We start from the raw sequence: 24921 nt of genomic DNA on the forward strand, positions 1-24921 counted from the left end.
CGCCACCTGCGCGACCGGCGCCGATAAATGATGTTACCATTTCCGGTTCAATGAGGCCGCCGCGGCGGCGCAGGCGTGAGTGTTAGCAGGTGTCCAGTCTATGGAGTCAGTTCCCCGCGGCGTCGCGGAGGCAGGAGGTGGTGTCCGAGTGGGGGCCTTTGCCCCGCCAGGATGTTACCGGGCTTGGCCGCCGCCGCTGCGGCCCACAGATGTAGCTGGTCCTCCCTGTGCCGGCTCCGTCTGCGCTGCAGGGCGGCGGCCCACGGCTCCAGCGAGCGCCAGGGTGAGTGTCCCGCCTCGGCCGCTGGCTCCACGGCAGCGGGCCTGGAGGAGCAGGCCGGGCTCGGCACCTCGCCTCCGGCACTTCGCCCGCTTGCCCTTCCCCAACCCCAGAACCTTCCTTTCGGGTCTGCCTTTGCAATTCAGCCCGCCCAGCTGGCGGGGACTTCTGACAGCTCTCCCAGACCCTGGTTTTGCCTAAGGCCCTAGCACGACTCCCATGGAAACTTGCGGGTAGCTCTCCGGCTGGGTCACATACATGAAGCCAACTACCTGGTACCAGATAAAACGCTACGTGCGCATTGCGGTGTCCCCCGATGACAACCCCTCTCCCCTAGGTAATGAGAAATTGAGGAATCCTAAAAGTGCCAGGGTCTTTCGATTTCACCGACTCCCCTTCATTGAGCGTCTTTGGCTCAAAAGATTTTCTTGCCCTGCTCCTTTTCCCGTTTTCCCAACTTTTTTCCTTAAATTTCCTAAAGAGGAGGGAGGGAGGGATGGGGGTGTGCTACTCATCATTTACGAATCATTGAGTATGAGGATATGACCATGCTGCAGTCATTGAATGAGCCCAGTTTTGGATTGTAAAGCAAAAGAACTAACTCTTCAGTTCTGTTAACAATCTTTTTGGTTAAATCCTGTGTACTGGAGCTGTAGCCCAGAAAAAGGTGGTTGACGAGAATTTTTATTCCTCTCTTTCCACATTCTTTTTTGACTCAAATTTAAGTTGTCCCACAGTTTCCAAAATAGCATTGAACTTGTAGGTTTTAGTCAGGCTTACCTATGTTTTTTGCCATAGCTTGACCCCTTGAGAACAGAGGGAAAAACACAGAACCAAATCCACCCCTAGTCTAATTCCTTAGATTCTTGAGCATACAGAGTATTTACAGAAACATTTCCCAAAAATTCATGTTTGAAAAAATTTGTAGCATGTTTGTGGCCTGGCAATAGAAGTTAGAACTTGGAGTCGAGTCATTCAAGTTTACAAGTAGCATAAGTTATAGTGACGCCTGTGCTATGCAGATAAATTAGAATATATTAGTATCTTTTATTTGCAATAAATGTAAAAACTGGCTTTTAACATTTCAGAAGGGTTACTTTTAACATGTTCTGGGGCTTTTTGGTGGGTATAGAAAAGTTGAATTTTTCAAATTTTCTAGAAAGAATATGTTTTCTTTAACCATTGAAAGCATTAAAAAAAAAAGTTGAATTTTTCTATATTGGCAATATAGCTGGTTCTCTTATGAACAAAATGAATCTTCTGATTATACAGTACTCCAGAATCCCCAAGTAAACTTTCTAGCATAGTTGATTCTATTGTCCAAGCAGTTTTGGCATTTTACACTTAAATTAGGTATATTGGCTAAACTGCCTTCTAAGTTGGTAGAAAGGACTTAAAATAGTGTAATTTGTTATTCCTATTCTCTGTAGCTGTCATCATGCCGAAAATTACGTACTCTTTGTCTCATCCGCCTGTGAACCACAGATAATAAGTACCTATTTCTTCAGTCAGAATGACTTTGCAAAGTTCTTTGGAATGTTTATCAACAGAAAATTAAAATGTGTTTTCGCACTTAACACACAGTAGGTTTTAAAAATAACCTTCTTTGTGAAAATTTAGTTCCAGTACTAACTGGAACAGTTTTTAAAAGGGCAGCCATTATGGTAAAATTTAAAAAGCATTTAGAAAAAGGGTACTATTTAAGTAGATGAATGTAAGAAGAAAAGGATATTTGAAGAACTTTTGGGAAAAAAAAATCTAAAAACAGATGTTTTTCTTTGTCAAGAAATAAAGTTTATGCTTCTAAAATTCCTGTATGGCAGAGGGGGTAAACTTAAGAAGAGTAAGGAGAGAAGGAAACCTTAAGGGAAACAATTGCTTTATCTGCATACTTAAAAATGAGAAATGCCTATACACTGAAAGCTCAGTTTAAAGGTGAAAAGGAAAATAGTATTGTAGAGGATCACTGTCCAAAAGAAAGATAACGTGAGCCATGTATGTAACCTTGGGTTGTCTGATAGCCATATGTGAAACAGTAAAAACAGATAGTTAATTTTAGTATTATTTTATCCAGTATATTAAAAGTATTTCAATATGTAATCAAGATAAAAATTGAGATATTTTACATCATCTTTTTGTACTACATCTTCGAAGTCCAGTGTGTATTTTACATTTAGCACATTTTAGTTCAGAATAGTCACATTTCAAGTGCTCAGTGAACAGTGACTACTGTATTGGACAGGGCAGTTACAAAAGTAGTATCCCTAATTTATGAAGAATTCTTACAAACCAGTGTATCTTACAGTAAAAAAAAAAAAATGGCTGAAGGAAATGAATGAGTTCATAAAGGAGTTCAAGTGGCCAATGAAAGTGTAAAAATGTACCATACTTACCAATAAGCATAGAAATGTAAGTTTAAGGATTTGCTACTCATTTCCTGTCTCATATTGGCTAAGTTTTACATAATGATACCTCATACTGAGGGTACAGGAAAGCAGGAACTCTCTTTTTCTATTGATTGGGACTTAGAGTTGAACAGTGTTTTGGAGGTCAGTTATTTTATGAAAAGAACTTTAGGGGCTCTTGGGTGGCTCGGTTGGGCGTCTGCCTTCTGTTCAGGTCATGATTCCGGGGTCCTGGGATCCAGGAGCCCCACCTCCAGTTCCCTGCTCAGTAGGGAGCCTGCTTCTCCCTCTCCCTCTGCTGGGTGCTCCCCCTGCTTGTGTGCGCTCTCTGTCAAATGAGCGAATAAAATCTTTAAAAAAAAAAAAAAACTGTAAAGGTTTATACCTTCTGACCCAGTGGTTCTGTTTTTTTTTTTTTTTTTTTTTTTTAAAGGTTTTATGTATTTGAGAGAGAGCAGGGGTAGGAGGGAGGAGCAAAGGGACAGGGACTAGCGGACTCCGCACAGAGCCCCACGTGGGGCTCGATCCCAGGACCCTGGGATCAGGACCTGAGCCGAAGGCAGATGCTTAACTGACTGAGTCACCCAGGTGCTGCGCCGCCCCCCCCGCCCCGCCCCGTGATTCTATTTAAAGTTATATAAAGAAATAATCAGACAGGTATTACGATGTGTGCACAAGTTCATTATTCATAGTAATAAATTGATAACGTTTATAGTTATAGAGAGTTGGAAACTGAAATATATTTTGGTGCCTTTATTATGGGCTTAAAAAATCAATTTAGAAGAATAGTATCATGGGAAAATGCTATTATACTGTTAGGTAAAACTAGAAAAAAGTACAGTTAAGAATATATATTAACAGTAAGTTTCTCTAGAAAAATTTTTTTATTAACCTTTTGTTTTTCAAACAATTTATAATAAACATAATCCTCTTAAATGATAAAAATGTGACTTAGTTTCTGTAGTAAATATTTCCTTTTTAAGTTCCTCTGACTTTGCATAGAGCACTTATTTTTCATATATTTATGCCTTGCCTCATTTGGCAAAAATTGAGATGGGAGGGTGCTCCTTTAAGTACAGCATACCAAATTAACAGATACGTGCTTTTGCTTAAATCTGAGGTTAATAGAAGTGTAGTTTTAAATAAAAATAAATTAATTAAATTTTTGTGTTTTATTGTTTTCTCTAATCTGACAAGAATTTTGTTTTGTTATGCCCGCCACCCCCACCCCACTTTGAATAACTAGCAATAAAAGACCATTCTGGCAGGCTGACACCATGATTCTATGTAGTTCAAGTTAATGATAGGATTTTTAACTGTAAAATGACACTAACTATACTATGCACCTCATAACCTTTAGAGAGTGAGGTTCAATTCAGCAAAGAGGTCCAAGGCGAGGCATTGTTGCTGGTGCTGTGGTGCTGAACAAGACAGACCTAGTATCCAGCTTTATTGGGCAGACACCGGGAACGAGAAAACATGTCTGAGTGCTGTGAAAGAAGTAAATTGGGTGATGGGCTAGAAAGTAGCTAGCGGAGGCCATTTCATTAGATATGCTGAGGAGGTGGTGACTGAGTTAAGTCTTGAACAATGAAAATGAGCAAGCCAGGTGAAAATCAGTCCAGGTAGAGCAAATAGGAACCCTAAAGACCAGACTAGTGTATTCAGGAGCAGAAAAGAAAACTGCCGTGGCTTGGGGTACGGGGGGATAGGGTATGAAATGAAGTTTGAGAGGCATCGGAGCCTTTTAGGCCATAGGTTTAAAAAAAGGGGGCAATATTTTAAAAATTATCAGTCTGACTACTGTGTGGAAAATGGATCAGAAAGGAGAGGGTGAATTAAAGAGATCATGTGGGAATTATCTAGGCAAACAAGGCTGGGGCTAGGCCAGGGTAGTTAGCAATGAAGATGGAAGTAGATGGCTTTGAGGTATGTTTTGGAATATAAATTATACAGTGTGATAATACAGGTAAAGTATTTTGGACAATGGCACTTGGTAAGCCCTGAATATATTAGATATTGTTGTTTTTACTTTTCTAAGCAAATATTAACAAGAATTAAGTGCACTAGGGATGTATACCAAGAGGCAGTGCAGGAAGTTGCCAGGATCTCATATTTTTTATTTAATAAAAACCCAAAAAACAAAAAACAGAATTTTCCTGTTGCTGGATAAAAATCACGTCAGCGATAGTCCTAGGCTGAGCTACCTGATCTAGGTCACACTTTTGCTTGGTAGATGATTAGGCACAAGAGGTTTTTCTGCATTTTTGGCTAGCCAAAAGCATTAAAGTAAACTAGATAATGTTAGTATTGGTAGTAATAATAATAAAATTAATTTGGCAATGACTACATTCTTAGTTTTTAAAAATTTAGGCATTTTTGAAAATACAGAAAAGTGTAAATTATGGAGTAAAAATTATGCATAATCTAGATGTTTCACCAGTCACATTTTTTTTTAAATGATTTTATTTATTTGACAGAGAGAGAGAGCACACAAACAGGCAGAACAGCAGGCAGACGGAGAGGGAGAAGCAGACTCTCCACGGAACAGGGAGCCTGACCTGGGGCTCGATCCCAGGACCCTGGGATCATGACCTGAGCTGAAGGCAGCCACTTAACCAACTGAGCCACCCAGGGGCCCCAACATTTTTTTTTTTAAGTAGGCTCTGCACCTAGTGTGGGGCTCAAACTCAACCTCTAGATCAAGGGTCACATGCTCTACCGAATGAGCCAGCCAGGTACCCCCACTAGTCACATTTTTAATAGTTGAAATCCCACTATGTTATTTTGTCTCTTGCTTTTTTTTTAATGCAACATTATGAATATTTCCCCACATTCTTAAAAGATTTAAATGTATACACAATGAAAATATAGGGACCTCTCATAATTTAATTACTTTTCCATTAGGAAACATGTAAGTTGTTTCCTGTTTTTGCCATGATAAATACTACCACGAAGAGCAGTTTTTGCATTTTATATTATTGTGTATTTAATGGGTCCAGCAAGCTTCTGCTGTGCTACTCTGCTTATTATTGTGTATTTTAAGTTCACACTAACCTCTTATAAAATTAAGTGTAACGATTTAGTTTTGTTTTTTTTTTTATTTAAAGATTTTTTTATTTATTTTTTTGACAGAGAGAGACATAGCGAGAGCAGGAACACAAGCAGGGGGAGCAGGAGAGGGAGAAGCAGGCCTCCCGCAGAGCAGGGAGCCCGACGTGGGACTCGATCCCAGGACCCTGGGATCATGACCTGAGCCGAAGGCAGACCTTGATGACTGAGCCACCCAGGCACCCACAATGATTTAGTTTTTGATATGTCAGTGTTTTAGGAATTTGGGGGAGAAACTACTGAAATTGTCTCTTAAGTAAAGAGACTGATCTCTAGAAGACTTAGGCTACAAGTTTGACTCTCTAGTCCTGAAATTAGCCAATAAGAAAACAGTGCAAACTGCAAGAAATCTTTTTGTTTGTTTTTGGTTATGGTTATTGCAGAAGCAACATACACAGTAGACAGAATTGTCAGTTTGCATGAGACAAAAAGAGTTTCTTTTGTTGTTTGTTGTAATCTGAAAAAGAAGGCCAAATTTCCTCTGAAAGCCAGATTAAGTGGTAGGTGACAAACCAGACTGGAGAGAGAGGACAAGTGCTTATCAGCAGTGATTGTTAGGAGCTACAGAGGCAATAGCAGTAAAGTAAAAGCAGAGTGATTTTTGTAACTAGACTGACAAGAGTCTCTTCGCAATCTTGGTGAAGAAATAGCTCTTATATATACAGTAATGAGAAGTCCTTGTCCAAACCCAAAGAACAGTGAGGACCAAACTCTCAAAGGTTAATCTTCTGTACGCAACATATTTTAGATGTCACCTTGAAGAAAGGGTATATTAGTGGTGGGTAATATTTTTTTACTATTTTTCTGCCTCCTAGAATTAATTAATGAATTCAATAATTGATTAAAAATGGTTCTTTTTTTTTAAGATTTTATTTATTTATTAGAGCAAGCACAAGTGGGGGGGAGTGGCAGAGGGAAAGGGAGAAGCAGACTCCCCATTGAGCAGGGAGCCCAATGCGGGGCTTGATCCCAAGACCCTGGGATCATGACGTGAGCCGGAGGCAGACACTTAACCGATTGAGTCACCCAGGCGCCCGTTCGTTTTTTTTTTTTAAATGGTTGTGTTTCTATTGCTGTGTGTTAGATACTGTATTTGTTTTATTGAATCAAATGTGGTCCTGTATATTTTTGAGAGTATAAAGTGTTAAAGATGGTAATGTATTCTTCAAGTTTTGTGCAATTTTTGATCTTGCATTCATGCCAAATGTGTACTTTTAAAGTTGCTGATACCTGAAATTCTACTGAAGTTAAAAATTAAGGACTTTTCAGAACAGCTAGCAAGGAAGCTATCAAAGATTAGTACTAGGAGAGTGTCAAAAGAATGCAGGAGTCAATTTGAAGAGACCCTTCTGGCCAAAAATGGGACAGATTGACCATTAATCAGAATGACTAAAATGGATTGAAATATATCAAAGAATGTTTAAATCTATGAAATAATGATACAAATTAATGTGTCACTACTTCAGGATGGTAGGTAGTGAACTCATTATTTTGAGAACTGGTAAATAAGGAGAGAATTTAGCCTGATTTTCCTATATGAACTATACTGCTGAGTAACCAAAGAAATGTGGGGAATTTTCTCTTTTTGAAGTATTCTGACAAATGAAGAAGTGGCAAAATTTGAATATCACCATTTTATAACCACCTAATGGGTAAATGGTTCTGGGCACTGAACAACAGCAGACACTACACAAATAAAGAGACAACCAAATATTATGTGGTTCCTGATGAAACAACTTAACACTGCCCCCTTTTTTTTTTTTTAAAGTAGGCTCTATGCCCAACTTGAGGCTCGAACTCATGACCGTGAGATCAAGAGTTGCTAGCCATACCAACTGAGCCAGGCAGGTATCCCAGAACTCATCACTGCTTAATAAGTAGTGTTGTTCTAATAAAAAGAGTCAGAATTTAGATAAAACCTGTATATCCATTGATTTATAGAACATATAGAAGAACAGGTTAAACAACACCGTGGGAATTAAGTCAGCAAAATTCAGACTGGAAAACTACCAGGACAAAAATTTAGGGCAAACAACTTGGTTTCTTCAATTTAAAATTGGCTCTTAAAAAAAGACATCCTGGGGGCACCTGGGTGGCTCAGTTGGTGAAGTGTCTGACTCTTGATCTTAGCTCAGGTCTTGAGCTCAGGGTTGTGGGTTCAGGCCCTGCTTTGGGCTCTGTGCTGGGCATGGAGCCTACCTTAAAAAAAAAAAAATACATCCTGTGACTTACAGGAGACTTAAAAGACATCTCAGTCAACAATAGTATATGGATCTTATCAGGATCTGTTCACACACACAAAAATTCTAACACTTGTAAACAGTTGGAAATTGAGGCTATTTGATGATATAAGGCATTGTTTATTTTTTTTATAATGGTGGTTTGGCTGTGTTTTAAAAAGTTCTTGTTTCTTAGAATACATACTGAAAAATTTATGAGTTAAATTATTTTATGTCTGAGGGGTGCCTAGGTGGCTTATTCCGTTAAGCGGCTGCCTTTGACTCAGGTCATGATCCCAGGGTCCTGGGTTCGAGCCCCATGTTGGGCTCCCTGCTCAGGAGGGAGTCTGCCTCTCCCTCTCTGTCTCTCCCCAGCTTGTGCACTCTCCCTCAAATAAACAAATAAAATCTTTATAAATAAATAAATTAAAAAATTAACTATCTGAATTTTGCATCAAATTAACATGGAAGTAAGGAAATATTGGTGCAGGTAGAGATGAGACTAGGTTCACCATGAGTTGATAATTGCTGAAGGTGGGCAATGAGTACCTGGACATTTATTGTACTTTTTTCCTACCTTTGCATATGTTTGAAATTTAATGTTTGAAAAACTAAGGAGAACCTTGAAAAAAAATCTAGGATCAAGTCATGGAAATACTATCTTCTGAGGAAGGATTTTTAGACTGTGGAGTAGGGAAGCCTAGGTGGCTTAGTCAGTGAAGCATCTGCCTTCAGCTCAGGTCATGATCCCAGGGCCCTGGGATTGAGTCCCGCATCAGGTTCCCTGCTCAGTGGGGAACCTGCTCCTCCCTCTGCCTGCCGCTTCCCCTACTTGTACTCTCTCTCACTCTCTCTGACAAATAAATAAAATCTTAAAAAAAAAAAAAAAGACTGTGGAGTAATCTCTCTTTAAACACTTTAGCACAGTTTCTATAAAAGCATTTGATCAGTGGATAAAAAAAAGCGTTGGTGGCATATTGGCTTTGTTAGGTAGTAATCACAAAAGATACTTTGAATAGGACTGACAGGTCAGAACACCAGTGGCCATGGTAAACGAGATGCTTTTCTGGAGGGTGAGTTTCTTAGGAAAATGTGCTTTAATCCTCGCATCACTGATTTGGCTAGTAGGCTACAGGTTTTAATGTGCAAGGAGGTACATTGTTATATTTGCTTTACTTTAGAGTAAGAGTAAGCCTTTAAAAAATAGAGGCAAATGACCAAAAACATACTGGGTCTTCAACAGTTATTTGCCAAATAAGTGAAACAGTAAGTTGACATCAAGAAGTTTTTCAAAAGTTCCAAGCCTGAAGCTTGAGTGAATATTTATACTGCTTTATGTTCCTCATGCTTTTCGAATTATCTTTGACATTCACGATAACTTATGTTCCTGATGAATTCTCGGAGTCATTAAGAAAAGATTTATTTTTCTTGATTTCAGAAGGCATGTATCTGCACATGCACATACATGAGTTAACATTTTGGGAAGATCATTATTAAACAGAAAAGTTTCACCCTTGGGGCGCCTGGCTGGTTCAGTAGGTAAAGCATGTGACTCTTGATTTCAGGGTTGTGAGTTCAGTCCCCAAGTTGGGTATAGAGATTACTTAGGGAAAAAAAAGGAAAGAGAAGTTTCAGCCCTTAAATGCTTAACTCTCCACTCTCAGGAAAACTTGACTATCTCTAATGGTATAACTTCATTATTTCACCTAACACTTTAAAAAATATGTAAATTATTTACAAGGTGTTCAAGGTCTAATACTTATAGTAAAAAAAGAGAAAGGGTCACATGAGCGTAGAGACAGATTTAGTTTTCTGCCACTTCAGTGCAAGTATGGAATATATTTTTCTTCGGTATTTCAGCCCTCCAAAGCCCACTGTCAACCAGATGCAGCAGCTGAAGTGCTTTGTAATTAGTCTTCTATTCTTCCCTCAGTTAGAATTCCTATATACCGAGGAATCTCACCAAATGTTGATCTAATTATCTGATTAAAAAAAAATCAGTGACAGTATGAATGACTGATTAATATAATTCACTTATTGATTATGAAATGAAAGAGGAATAAATCTCTAGTTAGCAGAAGGACACAGGGTAATTTTGAGTAGGAAGCCCACCTTACCTCCCCCCCCCCTGAGTTCTCTATTCTGCAAAGTACATTATGCCAACATTTTTTTAACATGGAACCAGCATACAAAATAAAAAGTATCTATTATATGTCAGAGATGTTTCAGAAGAGGTGAATAAGAATGTCTTATCTGATTTTACATATTTTAAAAGTTTCCAGGGGTGCCTGGTTGGGCTAAGTGGGTTAAACATCTGATTTTGGCTTAGGTCATGGTTTCGGGGTCCTGCAATTGAGCCCCGGGTCAGGCTGCAGGAGGAATCTGCTTGTCCCTCTGCCCCTCCCTCTGCTCTTGCTTGCGCGTGCTGTCTCTCTCTCTCGTTCTCTCAAATAAATAAATGAATAAAATCTTTTAAAAAAAGACTTAAAAAATAAAAGATTGCCATATAAATAAATTTACAAATTAGAGAATAGGAGTATTATCATTATTTTTTCTTTACAAAATGTAGTCCCCATACACCTACAGGTCAATGAAACACCTCCATAGAGAGGGTGGATTAGCATGTGCATTTGAGTATTTAGCAGAATGAAAGTTTTATTGTTATTCTGTAAAATTATTCTCTTTCTTTTTTTTTTTTTTTTAAAGATTTTATTTATTTATTCATGAGAGACAGAGAGAGAGAGAGGCGGAGGGAGAAGCAGGCTCCCAAGGAGCAGAGAGCCTGATGCGGGACTCGATCCCAGGACCCTGGCATGACCTGAGCCGAAGGCAGATGCTTAACCATCTGAGCCACCCAGGCGCCCAAATTATTCTCTTTCATAGTGGGTATGTTTTATTGGGTATAAAATCTTTGTTGTGAGTTTGTTTGAAATTAATTTTTTTTTCTTGTAGTATGGCAGAATTTAGTGACATTGGGAAGCTTTTCAAACATGGTTCACTGTAGTCACCCATATATTTGTACACTGAATCAAGTGAAGTCATACTCCACAAATGTTCAGAAAGAAGGACAGGGATCACAGACTCTCAGAGTGGAAAAAGTACCATCATTTGATGAAACAGGTGTGTATAAATCTTTTTAAATAATTTTTTTTTCTGTATACTGAATTAGCTTGTGTAAGATTATTTGTCCCTTGAATGTTCATTAGAACTTATGTACAAAACTATCTAAATTAGTGTTTACTTTGTGGAAAGCTATTAAACTGCTAATTTTAATTTTTTTGCTTTTGACTCAGTTTTGGTAAGTTCTCTTTTTTTCTGGAAGTTTGTTCACTTAAACTAAATTTTTAATTTATTGGCATCAAGTTCATAATAGTCTCTGTATACTCTTAGCAGCATATATAGTTATATCCTTTTTTTTCATTCTTAATGGTGTTTGTCATTTTCTTGATTAATCTTGCCAGAGCTCTGTCCATTTTCTTATTTTTCCAAGTAATATCTTTTTACTTTGAACATTTATATTGTATGTTTGTTTCCTGTTTCGTTAATTTTTATTCTTACCTTAATTGTATCCTCTTGCTTTCTTTGTGTTTATTCTGTCATTCATTTTTAAATTATCAGGGAGCGGTTTTGTTCATTAATTCTGAACCTTCTTTCTCTTCTAAAGTAGGCATTTAAGCCATGATAGCTCTGATGGATTTGACAGTCTTTCCTTTAACAGTTCTTCCTAAAATTTTGCTTTATATATTTTGAAGCTATGTTATTAGATACATAAACATTTAGAGTTGTTACATAACACTGATGAATTACATCCTTTATTTTTATGTAACAACTCTTTTTTTTTTTTTAGTAATATCTCTACCAGATTTTATTAGTATTTTCCTGGTATAAATTTTCCCATCCTCTGACTTTAACCTTTTTTTGGTCCTGATTTGATAATCTTTGTCTTATAATTGGAAATTTAGTCTGTTTATATTTACTGTTATCACTGATCTGTTTGGGCATATTTCTGCAGCTGTATCATGAACTTCCTTGTGGTTTTATTTTATTTTTTTTAATTTCTTTTTGGCATTTTAAAATTTTTTTCTTTTTTAGTTTTCTTTTTTCTCATTGCATTATCCTCTTTTCCCCATATGCACACACATACATGGACTTGTTTGGGAGTTATATACTCTATGTACTTCAAAGTCTAAAGGTTATTAAAAAGTTTACATTCTTTTATGAAAAATATAAAGAAATTAGAATTCTTTAATTCTGGTCACTTTCTCCCAATTTACATGCTATTTATTGGCTAGTATTTTGTGTCTGTTCTGCTCTTTCCCTTCTATACAATATACATTGTTATTTGTTCAGATTTCTCTAAAATCTTTGTTAACCACTTTTTCTTATTTCTCTGGTCTTTCTGTCTGATGTGCATCCTAGGCAAACAAGTTCCTTTAGGTGAGGATCTTTTTATGGTAAAGGCACATTTAAGATGTTATTCCAGTGTCTTTTGGCTTCTGTTGTTGTTGAAAAGTCACATATGCTTTTGTTCTCATGTCTTTTCTATTTTATTGCTTTTCAAATTTGATTAATTTTATTTTGAAAATCTTTTTCTTTGGTGTAAACTTTAATTTTACTATGTATGTATTTCTGCATACTAGGTATGTATTTATCCTGCTTGAGATTTGTTGAGCTTCCAGCATCTGAGGATTAGTATTATTCTACAGATCTCTGTCACTCTCTATTACCTTTTCTCAGTTCTCTTTTTTTTGCTCTTAAGTTTATTTACTTATTTACTTAAAGATTTATTTATTTGAGAGAGAGAGTGTGAGCAAGCACAGCGGGGAGAGTCAGAGGAAGAGGGAGAGAGGAACTCTAAGTAGATGCGGAGCCTGATGTGGGGCTTGATCTCATGACCCTGAGATCATAACCTGAACCAAAATCAAGAGTCGGACACTTAACCGACTGTACCACCCAGGTGCCCCCTTGCTCATTTATTTTTAAGTAATCTATACACCCAACATGGGGCTCGTGAACTCTCAACCCTGAGATCAAGAGTCACATTCTCCACTGACTGAGCCAGTTCTCAGTTCTCTTTTATCTCCTTTTGGAACTCTAATTAGAATTATGTTAGGTCTTTTTGCTTTATTTTCCATGTCTCTAAACCTCTCTGCATATTTTGTATTTCATTATCTTTCTGGCCTGAATTCTGGATTATTTTCTTAGGTCTGCCTAGTTTGCTAATTCCCTTGTTAGTTTGCCTCTGATCTGCTGGTTGATATGTATGTTGGGTTTTTAATTTCATTTCTAGAAATCATTTATTTTTCATTTATATTTTTGATTATATTTTTCATTTCTAGAAATCATTTATTTTTCACCTTGCTTATTCTTTTTTTCCTTATGTTTTCAAACTCCTGTTTTATTACCATATTAAACATGCCTATTTTATATTCTATAAATGAAAATTCTATCTGAAATTTTTTGGTTCTTACTATATTATCTTTTTCCTCTGTGCACTCATTCATGATACCATATCTATATTTTTTAATTGAGAGTTGTTCATTTTCCATGTAGTTTTATATTTTGGAACTATTTGAAGTCTCTCTGGATTGAAGATGCATTCCTGCATAGCATTTACTTCTGCCTTTATTAGCTGCTGGGAATACAGCTTAGGACCAAATTAACTTAAATTCTTTGCTCTAGACTTTTTAGACCACTTTGGTAGCATGAATTCAGACTGCAAGCTTGTGTGAGGGCTGACTTAGCCTTATGTTTTTCACCCCCACTATTTAACACCAAAGGAGAGGTTGGCATGCTTTCTTGCTATTCCCTTCTGTGTGTATTTTTTTTTTTTTTAGTTCACAGCTGTACTGTCTGTCTAGCTTTTTTTCTGGGGGTCTCCTGTTAGATGTTCCATCTTGAATAGAATGTAGTCTTGTTCTCTGGTCTCTCATGCCCCTAGCAGCAATGGAAGTAGAAGCTCAAAGACTATAAACCTCAACAGAAATCTCAGGGGAAAGGTTGGCTTTGGTGTTCTCACTTAGTCTGTAGAGGTTCTGCTTTCCTTTTGTTTTTGCCCTCTTTGCATCATTTTTTGTGAGCTTAGCAATGTGTTTGAAAAGATTTTGTTCAGGATATCTAGACTGCTGTGCAGCATTAAAATGAAGTCCTTTATTCATTAATTTATTCAAGTATTTTTTTTAAGGATTTTATTTATTCACTTAGGAGGTAGAACAGGGGGAGGAGCAGAGAGAGAGGGAGAAGCAGACTGCTCTGAGCGCAGAGCCGGACTCAAGGCTTGATCCCACATCCCTGAGATCATGACGTGAGTCAAAATCAAGAGTCGGATGCTAACCGACTTAGCCACCCAGGCACCCCAAGATATATTTATTGAACACTTTTTATATGGCAGCAAAATAGAATGACTCTGAGTTTATTACTAAAACAGAAAATTGCTAAAACCAAGTTAAGCAAACAAATATAATACTGTGTAGTAAATACTGTGATGGAGGAAATGTGATGGAGGAAATACTGTATGCTGCAGGAGCACTTAGAGGTCAAGAACTGAGTCTTGAGTGGTTGAGCAAGTTTTCCATGAGGAAATATTATCTAATTAGGGACCTCAAAGAAAATTAGGTATTGGTGTGATGAATGGTAGAGAAAGAAGGTAAAATGCCAGTAATTTAGTGTGATTAGATTAGTGAGTATAGGACCTGGTGGTGATGTTGGTAGTTTTGAGAGCACAAGGGATGAATATCAGGAGGTAAGTAAAGTCAGATCAAGGTTTTGTTGAGGAGTTTGGACTTCGTTTTCTAGGCAGTGGGAATCTGTTAAGAGTATTTTAAGTAGAGGAAGTACTTGATCAGATTTAAAATTTTAGAAAGATAATTAGTTGCCGACTGGAAAACCGATTGGAAAAGAAAGAGATTAAGAGCAGTAATACAAATGAGGGTCTAGACTAGGTTAATGGCAATGCTTTTTTTAAGTGAGTAGATGAACTGGGGATTTAGCAGCTGAATAATTAGGACTTGGTGATTGAATTTAGGAAAAAGAGAAGAGGATCAAGTAAAGCATGGTGCCTGGTTACTGACTGGATTGGATGATTGTTTGGATGATTCATTGATTTCTAAAATTGGGAATACCAAAGCAAGAGTGTATTTTAATGAGAAGATGGTGATTTAGTTTTGGACATCTGAATTGTAGGTGCCTCTCTGACATCTTAACAGATGACTGGTAGGCAGTTGGGTATGCTACTTTTCTGCTGTGAGACATCATTATCTCTTGGCTGGATTACTGCCTTCTCCCTGGGCTCCATGCTTTCACTCTCTTTCATGCTTATTATGTTTCAGCCAAACCAGTCTCCTTTTAATACAAACCTTATTCTCATTATAGGGCCTTTGCTCTAGGTACTTTCTCTTTCCAAGGTACCCTTCTACAAATGGCTGACCCTTCCGGTTGTTTACATTTTAGTTAAAATGTCAACTCTGCACAAAGTCATTCTTTAATCACTTCATCTAAAGAGGCCACCCCCTCAGTCAGTTAAGTGTCTGTCTTTGGCTCAGGTCATGCCCCATGGTCCTGGAATCTAGCCCCGTGTGGGGCTCCCTGCTCAGCAGGGAATCTGTTTCTCCCTCTCCCTCTCCCTGTGCCCCCTGCCCACTTGTGCATGCATGTGCGTGCTCTCTCTTTCTCTCTCTGTCTAAAATAAAGAAATAGAACCTTTAAAAAATAAAATAAAGCAGCCACCCAGTCTTTAATATTAGCCTAATTTTAATTCTCTTTGTAAGTAGCAGTTAATACTGATTGATATTTTCAACATTTCTTTTATTTATTTCTCATCTCCTACTTGTTTCCAAAGCCCTATGAGAGCAGAAGCCTCAGTGCCTAGAGCAGTGGTTTGCACATAGTAGGGGTTTAATAAATACTTGTAAATGAGTGAATGCAGAGCTCTAACTTGGGGAGAGATTTAGGAGTAGTTATTAGCTATACCCAGGAGACAACTAAGTCATGAGTGTGTTTGAGACAGTACAGGAAGGGAGTTCAGAGTGAGGAGATAAGATCTTCTAGTACAAAAATCCCCAATAAATAAGGGACAGGTGGAAGAGGAGAAGCCTGCAAAGAATACTTAAGAAGGAGCAGCCTGGAGAGGTAGGAGAAAAACCAAGGAGAATATGGTGTCAGAAGAAGAGAGTGTTTGAGGAATAATAAACATTTCAAGACTACCTTTTCTTTAGTTGGATGTCTTTTACAGGGGAATATCTTATAGATTCCTCGAGAAACCTGTGCTTGTGTTTACAATTTCTGTTTTTCATCCTTTTCCCTAAGCCCCATCTTCCCTTTGGGCTTACTGTGCAGTTTTAGCCAATTTGTTCTCTTTTCCTTGTGATGATGGAGAACTGCAAGGACGAATATTGATTGAGAGTTTGATATTAGAAGGTGAAGGGATGGAGAGTATAATGAGTCCCTCAGTTCCAGAAATAAGTATATTTATTGGAACATAGAAATGGGAAAAGAAACAAGTGATGAAATAATATAATTAAAGGTAAAATATGGTATTATACTCCTCTGAGGTGAACATAGACTCAGTCAAAAGTACTTAATGTTGGTTCTGCTATACGAAATGCTTGAAATGGAAATCCATGACCCGGTTTCTTTTTTCTCCACTGACTGAAATCAAAATGTTTATTTTCTTATATTAGAAATATATTGTTTATTGGTGGTTTTATTTTGGGCTCAATTTTCCAGAATTTGCTTAGGCCAAATTAGAACTTGTTAGCCATTAGATAGACATCAAGTAATTGCTTGATTGAAAGATAATTTGTATATTTAAGGATTTGAGATTGACTTTTGAATAATTCAAATCACATGGTAAAGTCAGGAACAGCTCATTAAGAGGCAAAGACTTGCTAAGGAATCCTTAAATTTTTAAGGAGCATTCAGATGTTTTAAATTTTAGTAAAATTAGTTTTAATTTTGCTAATGACAGCAGATGTGTGGCAAACAGCCAGGGGTTGAGCTTTAAACAAGTGTCTAGAGATATTCATGGATAGAATGTCTAGTTATTTATTGAAATCATAAAGATTCTACCCCAGTGATACAGTATAAGCTTATTAAGATGTTGGTGGGCAAAATAAGTATTCATACATGTGTTTGAACCATTTACTAACATTTCTCATTTATGATTCTTAGCACTATATTATTAGTATCATCTAGACAGTTTGTAGTAAGAAAAATATCCAGAAATATCAGTCTTAGAGCAACTCATTTCATGTGATGTGGTTGAATTATTTTGATCATTGTGGAAAAGAGGGTTGTCTCTGAAACTTTCGACAACAGATTTTAGTTGTTCAGATACTAGGTGAGTGTTGAAAGCTTTTCCTTCACTTTTGTCTACCCTACTCTCTCTTCCTCAAAACAAAATTTTAAGTAATTGATATATAGATTTTATAAAGATGCTTTAGAATTTACAAATAAATAAAAATAAAAAATAAAATCATATTATTGAACTGTTCAATGTCAGATGTTACAAGCTGTAGTTATTAGTGTGTTTTAAATTTATTTTTTTATTTTTTAAGTAATCTCTACACCCAGCATGGGGCTTGAACTCACAACCCGGACATCAAGAGTTGTATGCTATACCGACTGAGACAGCCAGGCACCCCTATATACGAGTGTTTTTAAACCTATCTTTAATTTACCGATATACTATCATAACCTACTTAGGATTTGATGGATAATTAAAGCCTTTTGGATTTTGTGTATATGTTTTAGTTATCAAAACATAATATACCATGTTAAGTCATTTCTCCAGTGGCTTTCACTAAAAAAACCCTAAGAATATACTAAAAATAAGATGTAAGATTTTTGCTTTTATTTTTTTTATTTTTGAAGATTTTATTTATTTATTTTTGCAAGAGAGAGAGAGAGGAGCAGAGGGAGAAGCAGAGTCTCTGCTGAGCAGGGAGCCCGATGCTGGACTTGATCCCAGGACACTGGGATCATGACCTGAGCCGAAGGCAGACACTTAACCGACTGAGCCACCCAGGCACCCTTTGCTTTTGTAAAAGAGAGTTTTACCTTTGTTAGTGCCTAGTCTGTTGGCATTTAATTTATCCTTAAAACTCTTGAAGGAAGGTAAATCAGTGGCTTAGGCAGAAATTCTGATCAAGATGGCATTGTGAATAGATGCTTTGAGGTATCTTTTCTACTTCTCCTTGGAGTGATAGATAAAATGTAGAAAGAGAAAACTGAAAAAACAACTGGACTGCAAAAAAGATGTGCTTGTACAAAAAAAAGAGTGTAACAGAAGGTACTGGACTCTAGTCTGTAATCAGGCATGGCAACCAGGGGTTTGGTTTGGTTAGGGTGCTACACGCATAGCCAGGTGCTGGAGTCAGACTCACTGTTTGAACTGACACACACACTCTCATATAGGGGGCTGAACTAGCCTCTTCCATTTGTTATGTGAGGCTTTGTCTCGTAGGAGGCTGTAAAGTAGGGAGGCAAGAGGGAAAAACAGGACTTGGAACCTACTATTTGCTGCTTCGGAGACTGGATAGAAGGGTAGGAATTTCAAGCTGGCAGTAGGAAATCTGGTTCAAGGCAGAAGGATCAGATTGAGTTTTGAGCTAGAGCATGAGAAGGAGAGTGAAAGGATATGTCCTATTCAGAATAAGATTGTAAATTCCAAAATTTAAAAGTACAGGAAGGATCATATTGCAATATATAAATTTCAGATCAACACATTATACACCTTAAATTTATAAAAATCTTTTATAAAATCTTTTATATCAATAAAAAAATAAAAGTACGTGAAAAATCCTAGTTGTAAGAAAGCCAACAAATTCAAATGTGTATTAACTCTAGATGATATTAAAATAACAGCCTGAATTGCTTTAAAATAAGTTTAATATCCTCAAAAAAATAAATGAAGAACTCGTATTTTGAAATATAAACTGGCAGAGTAAAACCAGAACAAATACATCTGGAAAAGAGCCAACTAGAAATCTTAGAAATGAAACTGTAGTCACTAAAATAAAAATTTAATAGATTAGGGGTGCCTGGGTGGCACAGTTGGTTAAGTGTCTGACTCTTGGTTTTGGCTCAGGGCATGATCTTAGGGTCCTTGGTTCGAGCCCTGTGTTGGGCTTGGCGTGGGGTCCGCTTGAGATTCTCTCTCCCTCTTCCCCTACCCCTCCTGCTCGTTCTCACTCTCTAAAATAAATAAATAAATCTTTTAAAAAAAAGTTTAATAGATTAAATAGTCATCATCTAGTAGAGGATTAGTAAATTGAAATTGACCCTCAATGTGCAGAGGAAAGCAAAAAGATTTAAAAAAAAAAATGAAAAGCATTTACGAGGCATGAAGCTCTAGCCTACATTTAGTAGGCCATTTCAGAGAGAACAGAGAAAAAAAGAATCTTCAGATCAAAAGTATACTTTGAATACTAAGCGGGATAAGTAAAAATAAATTCACAGATTTAGAAACAAAAACAAGAAACAGCCCAACTTAAAAGCTTCCAAAGAGAAAAGTGAAAATGCTATCCAGTTGTTGTTCTTTTGAAATAGACTTTTTATCTGCTACAATATGCAGAAAACATAAGGAGGAGTGATTTGGAGTAACATCCATGAAAGGGTAAAAGAAAAAATGAATGTTACTCTAGAATTTTACACTGGTCTAAATAACCAGTCTAGAGTGAAGGCAAAATAAAAATATTTCACATCTAAATAATATATTATATGTTAATAACAAAATTTAAAAAAGAAAAAAATATTTCACATCTAGAAAGATGAATGTCATTTACTATTAACCCACCCACATTAAAAAAGGAAACTTAAGTATGTATCTGTGTAAGATGCAGAGTAAACCCAGAGGGAAAAAAGCATTGGAGGGGTGCCTGGGTGGCTCAGTTAAGTGTCTGCCTTTGGCTCGGGTCATGATCCCAGGGTCCTGGGATGGAGCCCCATGTTGGGCTCCCTGCTCATCGGAGAGCCTGCTTCTCTCTATCCCTCTGCTGCTCCTCCTGCTTGTGCTCTAAATAAATAAATAAATAAAATTAAAAAAAAAAAAAGAAAAACGTATTGTGATGTAAAAGAGACCATGAAGAGCAAACAAGGGATAAAATGTGTGGGTAAAATTAACTATTGATAATAAAAACAAGAACAACCTTTTAAAATATTAAATGCAAAAATTTTAGTCAAGAGTAATAAGATCAAAGAAGCTTTCCGTGATTAAAGGTTTTTTTCTTGTTTAGAGGAGAGTTGATATACTGAATAACTTTACTCACGGTTAGAAAGATTTACAGGAAAGTATATTAAATTTTTAAGTGGAATCATTAAAACAAAAGAAATATAATCTTATAAATTTCACACCATCATAGGGGATGGGGTGGGAAGAAGATGTAGATAATTTTATCAATCTAACAGATGGCAAGAAAGGCAAAATAAAAATACAAGCAAAAAAAAGGGGGGGGGAATGGTAAACTGAACATGGACAGTAAAACGGCAGAAGTCCAAATGTACCACTACTCAAGTAGTCAGATTTCATGGTGCTGCATATCATTTAAGTACACTGATAATCTAAATATTTGGAAACACTTTTTATTACATGTTTTCAAAGACGTGTTCTGGATCCTCTACTATCTCAGCTGCTCAAGTTCTTTGCTCTTAACGATTATCCTCTTGATCTACTACACCAGCATTTTCTTCCTCTTCATCATTCTCATCTCTATGTAAAATCCAGTCAGTCCTTCCTTGATTTCATTCTCCTTTCTAGCTCCTGCTAAAAGTCCAAATATTGCTTTCATATCTCATCTCCCATTCTCACCTCAGCCTGTTGCTTCTATCCCCATTCTTCCTGCTGAAACTGCTATTGTCAGAAGCTTACCAGTAACCTCCATGTTGCTAATCCAGTTTTTACTTCTGTCCTTACCCCTCCCCCTGCTGCCATGAAAAATACACAAATATCCACTCATATATCAAATGTTGTTTTAAACATAGAGACAATGTAGGAAATTGGTTAAGAGTATAGACTAATCAAAATGACTTCAGTTTCAATCCTGACTGTGCCTTCATGTTTAAAGTCCTAGCTGTGTGGCTTTGGGGAAGTTGAAAACTTTCTTATGCCTCAGTTTCCTCATCTGTAAGATGAAGATAATGTAGTACTTACCTCAGCAGCTTTGTTAGGATTAAATGAAATAAGGCACATAAAACTTGTAGTACAGTATGTGGCATATTTTAAATGCTTAGTAAATGTTAGCTGTTATTAATAAACTTAATGTATTTTATTGAGTGAGGATATAAATACAAGGGAAGTTTTTTTAAGGGTGAGATTTTTATTACAAAATATTTGATATATATGAAAGAATATATATAATATATATGTAAATTAGAAAACATAATAAAATCAATACCTGGGAATTTACCACCCAATCTAAGAGCCTTACTATATTTGATCACATTCTCCTCATATTCCCCTTCACCCTATGTATCCAAAGTGACTGTCCTGGTCAGTCCCCTCAGCCTCTGACACCAGAGTCAGACTCAGGATTGAGAATTATAGCTGAGCCCGACAGATACTATGTTACATCAGCTTTCATGCTTGCAGTTAATATCATTGCCAAAACACTCGTATTAAGGGGTGCCTGGGTGGCTCAGTTGGTTAAGCAACTGCCTTCGGCTCAGGTCATGATCCTGGAATCCTGGGATCTAGTCCCACATCGGGCTCCTTGCTCAGCGGGGAGTCTGCTTCTCCCTCTGACCCTCTCTCTTTCAAATAAATAAATAAAATCTTAAAAAAAAAAACAAAACACTCCACAGACAGCCTCTGATGATGAGGATGAATCGAGTGAACAAGCCTTTATTACATGAATGATGGAGTATATGGATCATTTAATTGGATCCTTTATGATCATGCACATGTGAAGCCCCTTCTGCAGAAGAGACCCAAACCAGATTCGAGGTACTACTCAACTAGCATATTGGGACCAACATGTGACAGCCTTGATCACATTGTTGAGAGCTGTGATTTGCCGGAGATGCATGTGGGCGATTGGATGCTCTTTGAAAACGTGGGTGCTTACACTGTTGCTGCTGCTTCTACTTTGGATGGGTACCAGAGGCCAGCTGGGTACTATAAGATGTCGGCGCCAACATGGCAACTGATGCAGCAAATCTAGAACGATGACTTCCAGCCCGAAGTAGAGGAATGGGATGTAAGCCCTCTGTCTGTGCCCTGTGCTTGGGAGAGTAGGATGAAGCATCCCCCTTGTGCTTCAGCTAGCACTCACGTGTAGGGGCCACTCCTGTAGCTGTTCACTTCGAGCTTAGCTTGAATTGTGGCATTGGGGGGACCATTTAACTTAATTACTGCTGGTCTTGAAAAGTCTTTGTAAGTAGAGTTGGCACGGATGCAACAATATGGAAGGCTAGGAGATGGGGCCGGTTATCTGTGTTCCTATGGAAACTATTTGAATAATTATTTTTATAGGATTTTTATTCACTTCTCAAACATGCTACTAAAGAGTGCTCCTCAGCTGCTGAGCAAGTGTTTCTAGCTTGTACATTGGCAGAATGGGCCAAAAGCTTAGTGTTGTGACCTGTTTTAAAAATAAAGTATCTTGGGGTTCTTGGCTGCCTCAGTCAGTTGGGCATCCTACTCTTGGTTTTGGCTCAAGTCACGATCTCAGGGTCCTGGGGTCAAGCCCTGCGTTGGCCTCTGCACTCAGTGTGGAGTCTTCTTAGGATTCTTTCCCTCCTCCTCTTTCACCCCCTCTGCCCCTCTTCCTGATAAATCTTAAAAAAAAAAGTATTTTGAGGGGCACCTGACTGGCTCAGTTGGTGGAGCCTGTGACTCTTAATTTCAGGGTTGTAAGTTTGAGCCCCATGTTGGGTATAGAGTTTACTTTAAAATCTATATTTAAAAAAAGTATCTTGAAATAAAAAACAAAAACAAAAACCAAAACCAAAGTGACTGTCCTGAATTTTGTGTCGATTTCTAAAAAAAGGAATAGATTTAGACATTTGTATGTATCTCTAATTGTTTAGCTTGTTTTTATACTTTATTGTGTGATAACTTATTGTGTGTATGCTTTTGTGATTTACTTTTTTCATTAAATTTTGCTAAGATTTATACTAACAGTATATGTGTCTGGTTCATTAATTTTCGTGGAGATAATTAGAGTACATACTTTCGAGGGTTGTGTGAATTAAATGAGTTGATAAATGTAAATAAATAGCGGTTGTCACATAGTAAAGGCTCAAAGAAAGATAACTATTATTATATTTATTATATTTATTCGCTACTGTATGAAATCTATGACTGTAACATGGTATATCTGTCTTTTCTCATGCTTATGGACATTTGGGTTTCCAGTGTGAAGCAACAGAACAGTGTGGCTCTGAAACACTCATATACTTTTCTCCTTGTACTCTTGTGCAAGTTTCTATTAAGGCAAACATATTGCCTTAGAAGTGCAGTTTGCTAGGTCATAAGTTATGCTTGTGTTCAACTATATTGATAATGGCAGCTTGTTTAGCAAGGTAATTGTGCCTGTTTATATTTCCACCAGCAGTGTATGAATTCCCATTGCTCCGTATCCTTACCAACATTAGATATTGATATATTTTTTCATTTTTTCTAATCTGATGGTTGTAAAATGTAAAGGGTCCTGGGATCGAGCCCTGCATCGGGCTCCTTGCTTTGTGGGAAGCCTGCTTCTCCCTCTCCCACTCCGTCTACTTGTGTTCCCTCTCACTGTGTTTCTCTCTGTCAAATAAATAAATAAAAATCTTAAAAAAAAAGAGAGAAATATATTCTCCCAAGTTGAGGCTTTTCTTTCTTTTTTTCTTTTTTTTTAAGGATCTTTTGATGGGCAGAAGTTTTGATTTAGCAGAATATACCCATTTTTTCTTGTTTGAGAAATCTCTCTATCATAAAAATATTCTCTGTCGTTGTCTGTTAGACATGTAAATGCCTTAACACGTAAGTCCTTAATCTACCTGAAATTGTCTGTGTATGGGGTGAGGTATATTTAATTTTTAACTTTTGTTTATTTATTCATTTATTTTGGGGGGAGAGAGTTATATAGTTGTCCCAGTAGCAACTCAATAGTCATTCTTTCCTCATTGAATAATATCTCTAGAATATTTTTTTTTTTTAAGATTTTATTTATTTATTTGAGAGAGAGCAGAAGCAGGGGAAGGAGCAGAGGGAGAGGGAGAAGGACAAGCAGACTCCTGCTGAGCAGGAAGCCCGACACAGGTCTCTATCCCGGGACCCTGAGATCATGACCTGAGACAAAGTCAGATGCTTAATCGACTGAGCCACCCAGGCGCCCCTCTAGAGTAGTTTTGAGTAAAAGAATTTATAGTGTGTGTCCTCGTTTTGTTCCTTATTTTAAAGAAATGCATCTAAATTTTCACCATTGAGTATGTTTTAGAGGTTTGTTTTATTTTTTAAGAAAATTCCTTTTTGTGTTAATTTTCAAAAAAGGCTTGAAACTTGCATGGGTGTTGAATTTTAGTGAATGCTTTTTCATTAGCTCCTGAAATGATTCTATGGCTTTTGTCCTTTAGTCTGTTAATGATGAGGGGCATTAATGGTTTTACTAATGTTTGACTACTCTTGAATTCCTAGGATAAATCCAACTTGGTCTATCATATGCTATCTTTTTTACACATTGCCAGATCGTTAGCTAATATTAAGTTTATAGGTTTGTATGAAAGCAACTACTTATTGTTACTTTTTAAATAAACCTTATAGCAGAAAATATAGGTGCTGAACTGAAAGCTCCACTTAAGCAAGAACCTCTCCAAGTAAGAGGTAAATATATTTTATTCTATTTTTTATTATAATGGTGTTTTGAATTAAATATACAAAATTAGTTTATATAGAGCTCTGTATAATTATATTATTCTGAGTGTACAG

The 24921-nt window shown here is 37.1% G+C and overlaps 1 protein-coding gene and 1 pseudogene across 3 annotated transcripts in view; both read left to right on the plus strand.

The window, feature by feature from the left end:
* The first annotated feature begins 33 nt into the window (after positions 1–33).
* The window catches only part of SLC30A9 (solute carrier family 30 member 9), a 79880-nt gene continuing 54992 nt past the window's right edge, over positions 34–24921 (plus strand). The window contains exons 1-3 of one of the 3 annotated variants that reach the window (XM_078068555.1): positions 34–283; positions 10968–11135; positions 24757–24816. In XM_078068555.1, coding sequence (XP_077924681.1) covers positions 172–283; positions 10968–11135; positions 24757–24816 — 340 coding nt within the window. In that variant the 5' untranslated portion in view covers positions 34–171. Of the gene's footprint in view, positions 284–392; positions 618–10967; positions 11136–24756; positions 24817–24921 lie in introns of those variants that run through there. The other 2 variants (XM_036076964.2, XM_036076965.2) reach the window with 2 other exon arrangements.
* LOC144381229 (ornithine decarboxylase pseudogene) lies at positions 14717–22288 on the plus strand (annotated as a pseudogene).

Source organism: Halichoerus grypus, chromosome 3 (assembly GCF_964656455.1).
Source record: "Halichoerus grypus chromosome 3, mHalGry1.hap1.1, whole genome shotgun sequence".
NCBI classification, from domain to species: Eukaryota; Metazoa; Chordata; class Mammalia; order Carnivora; family Phocidae; genus Halichoerus; species Halichoerus grypus.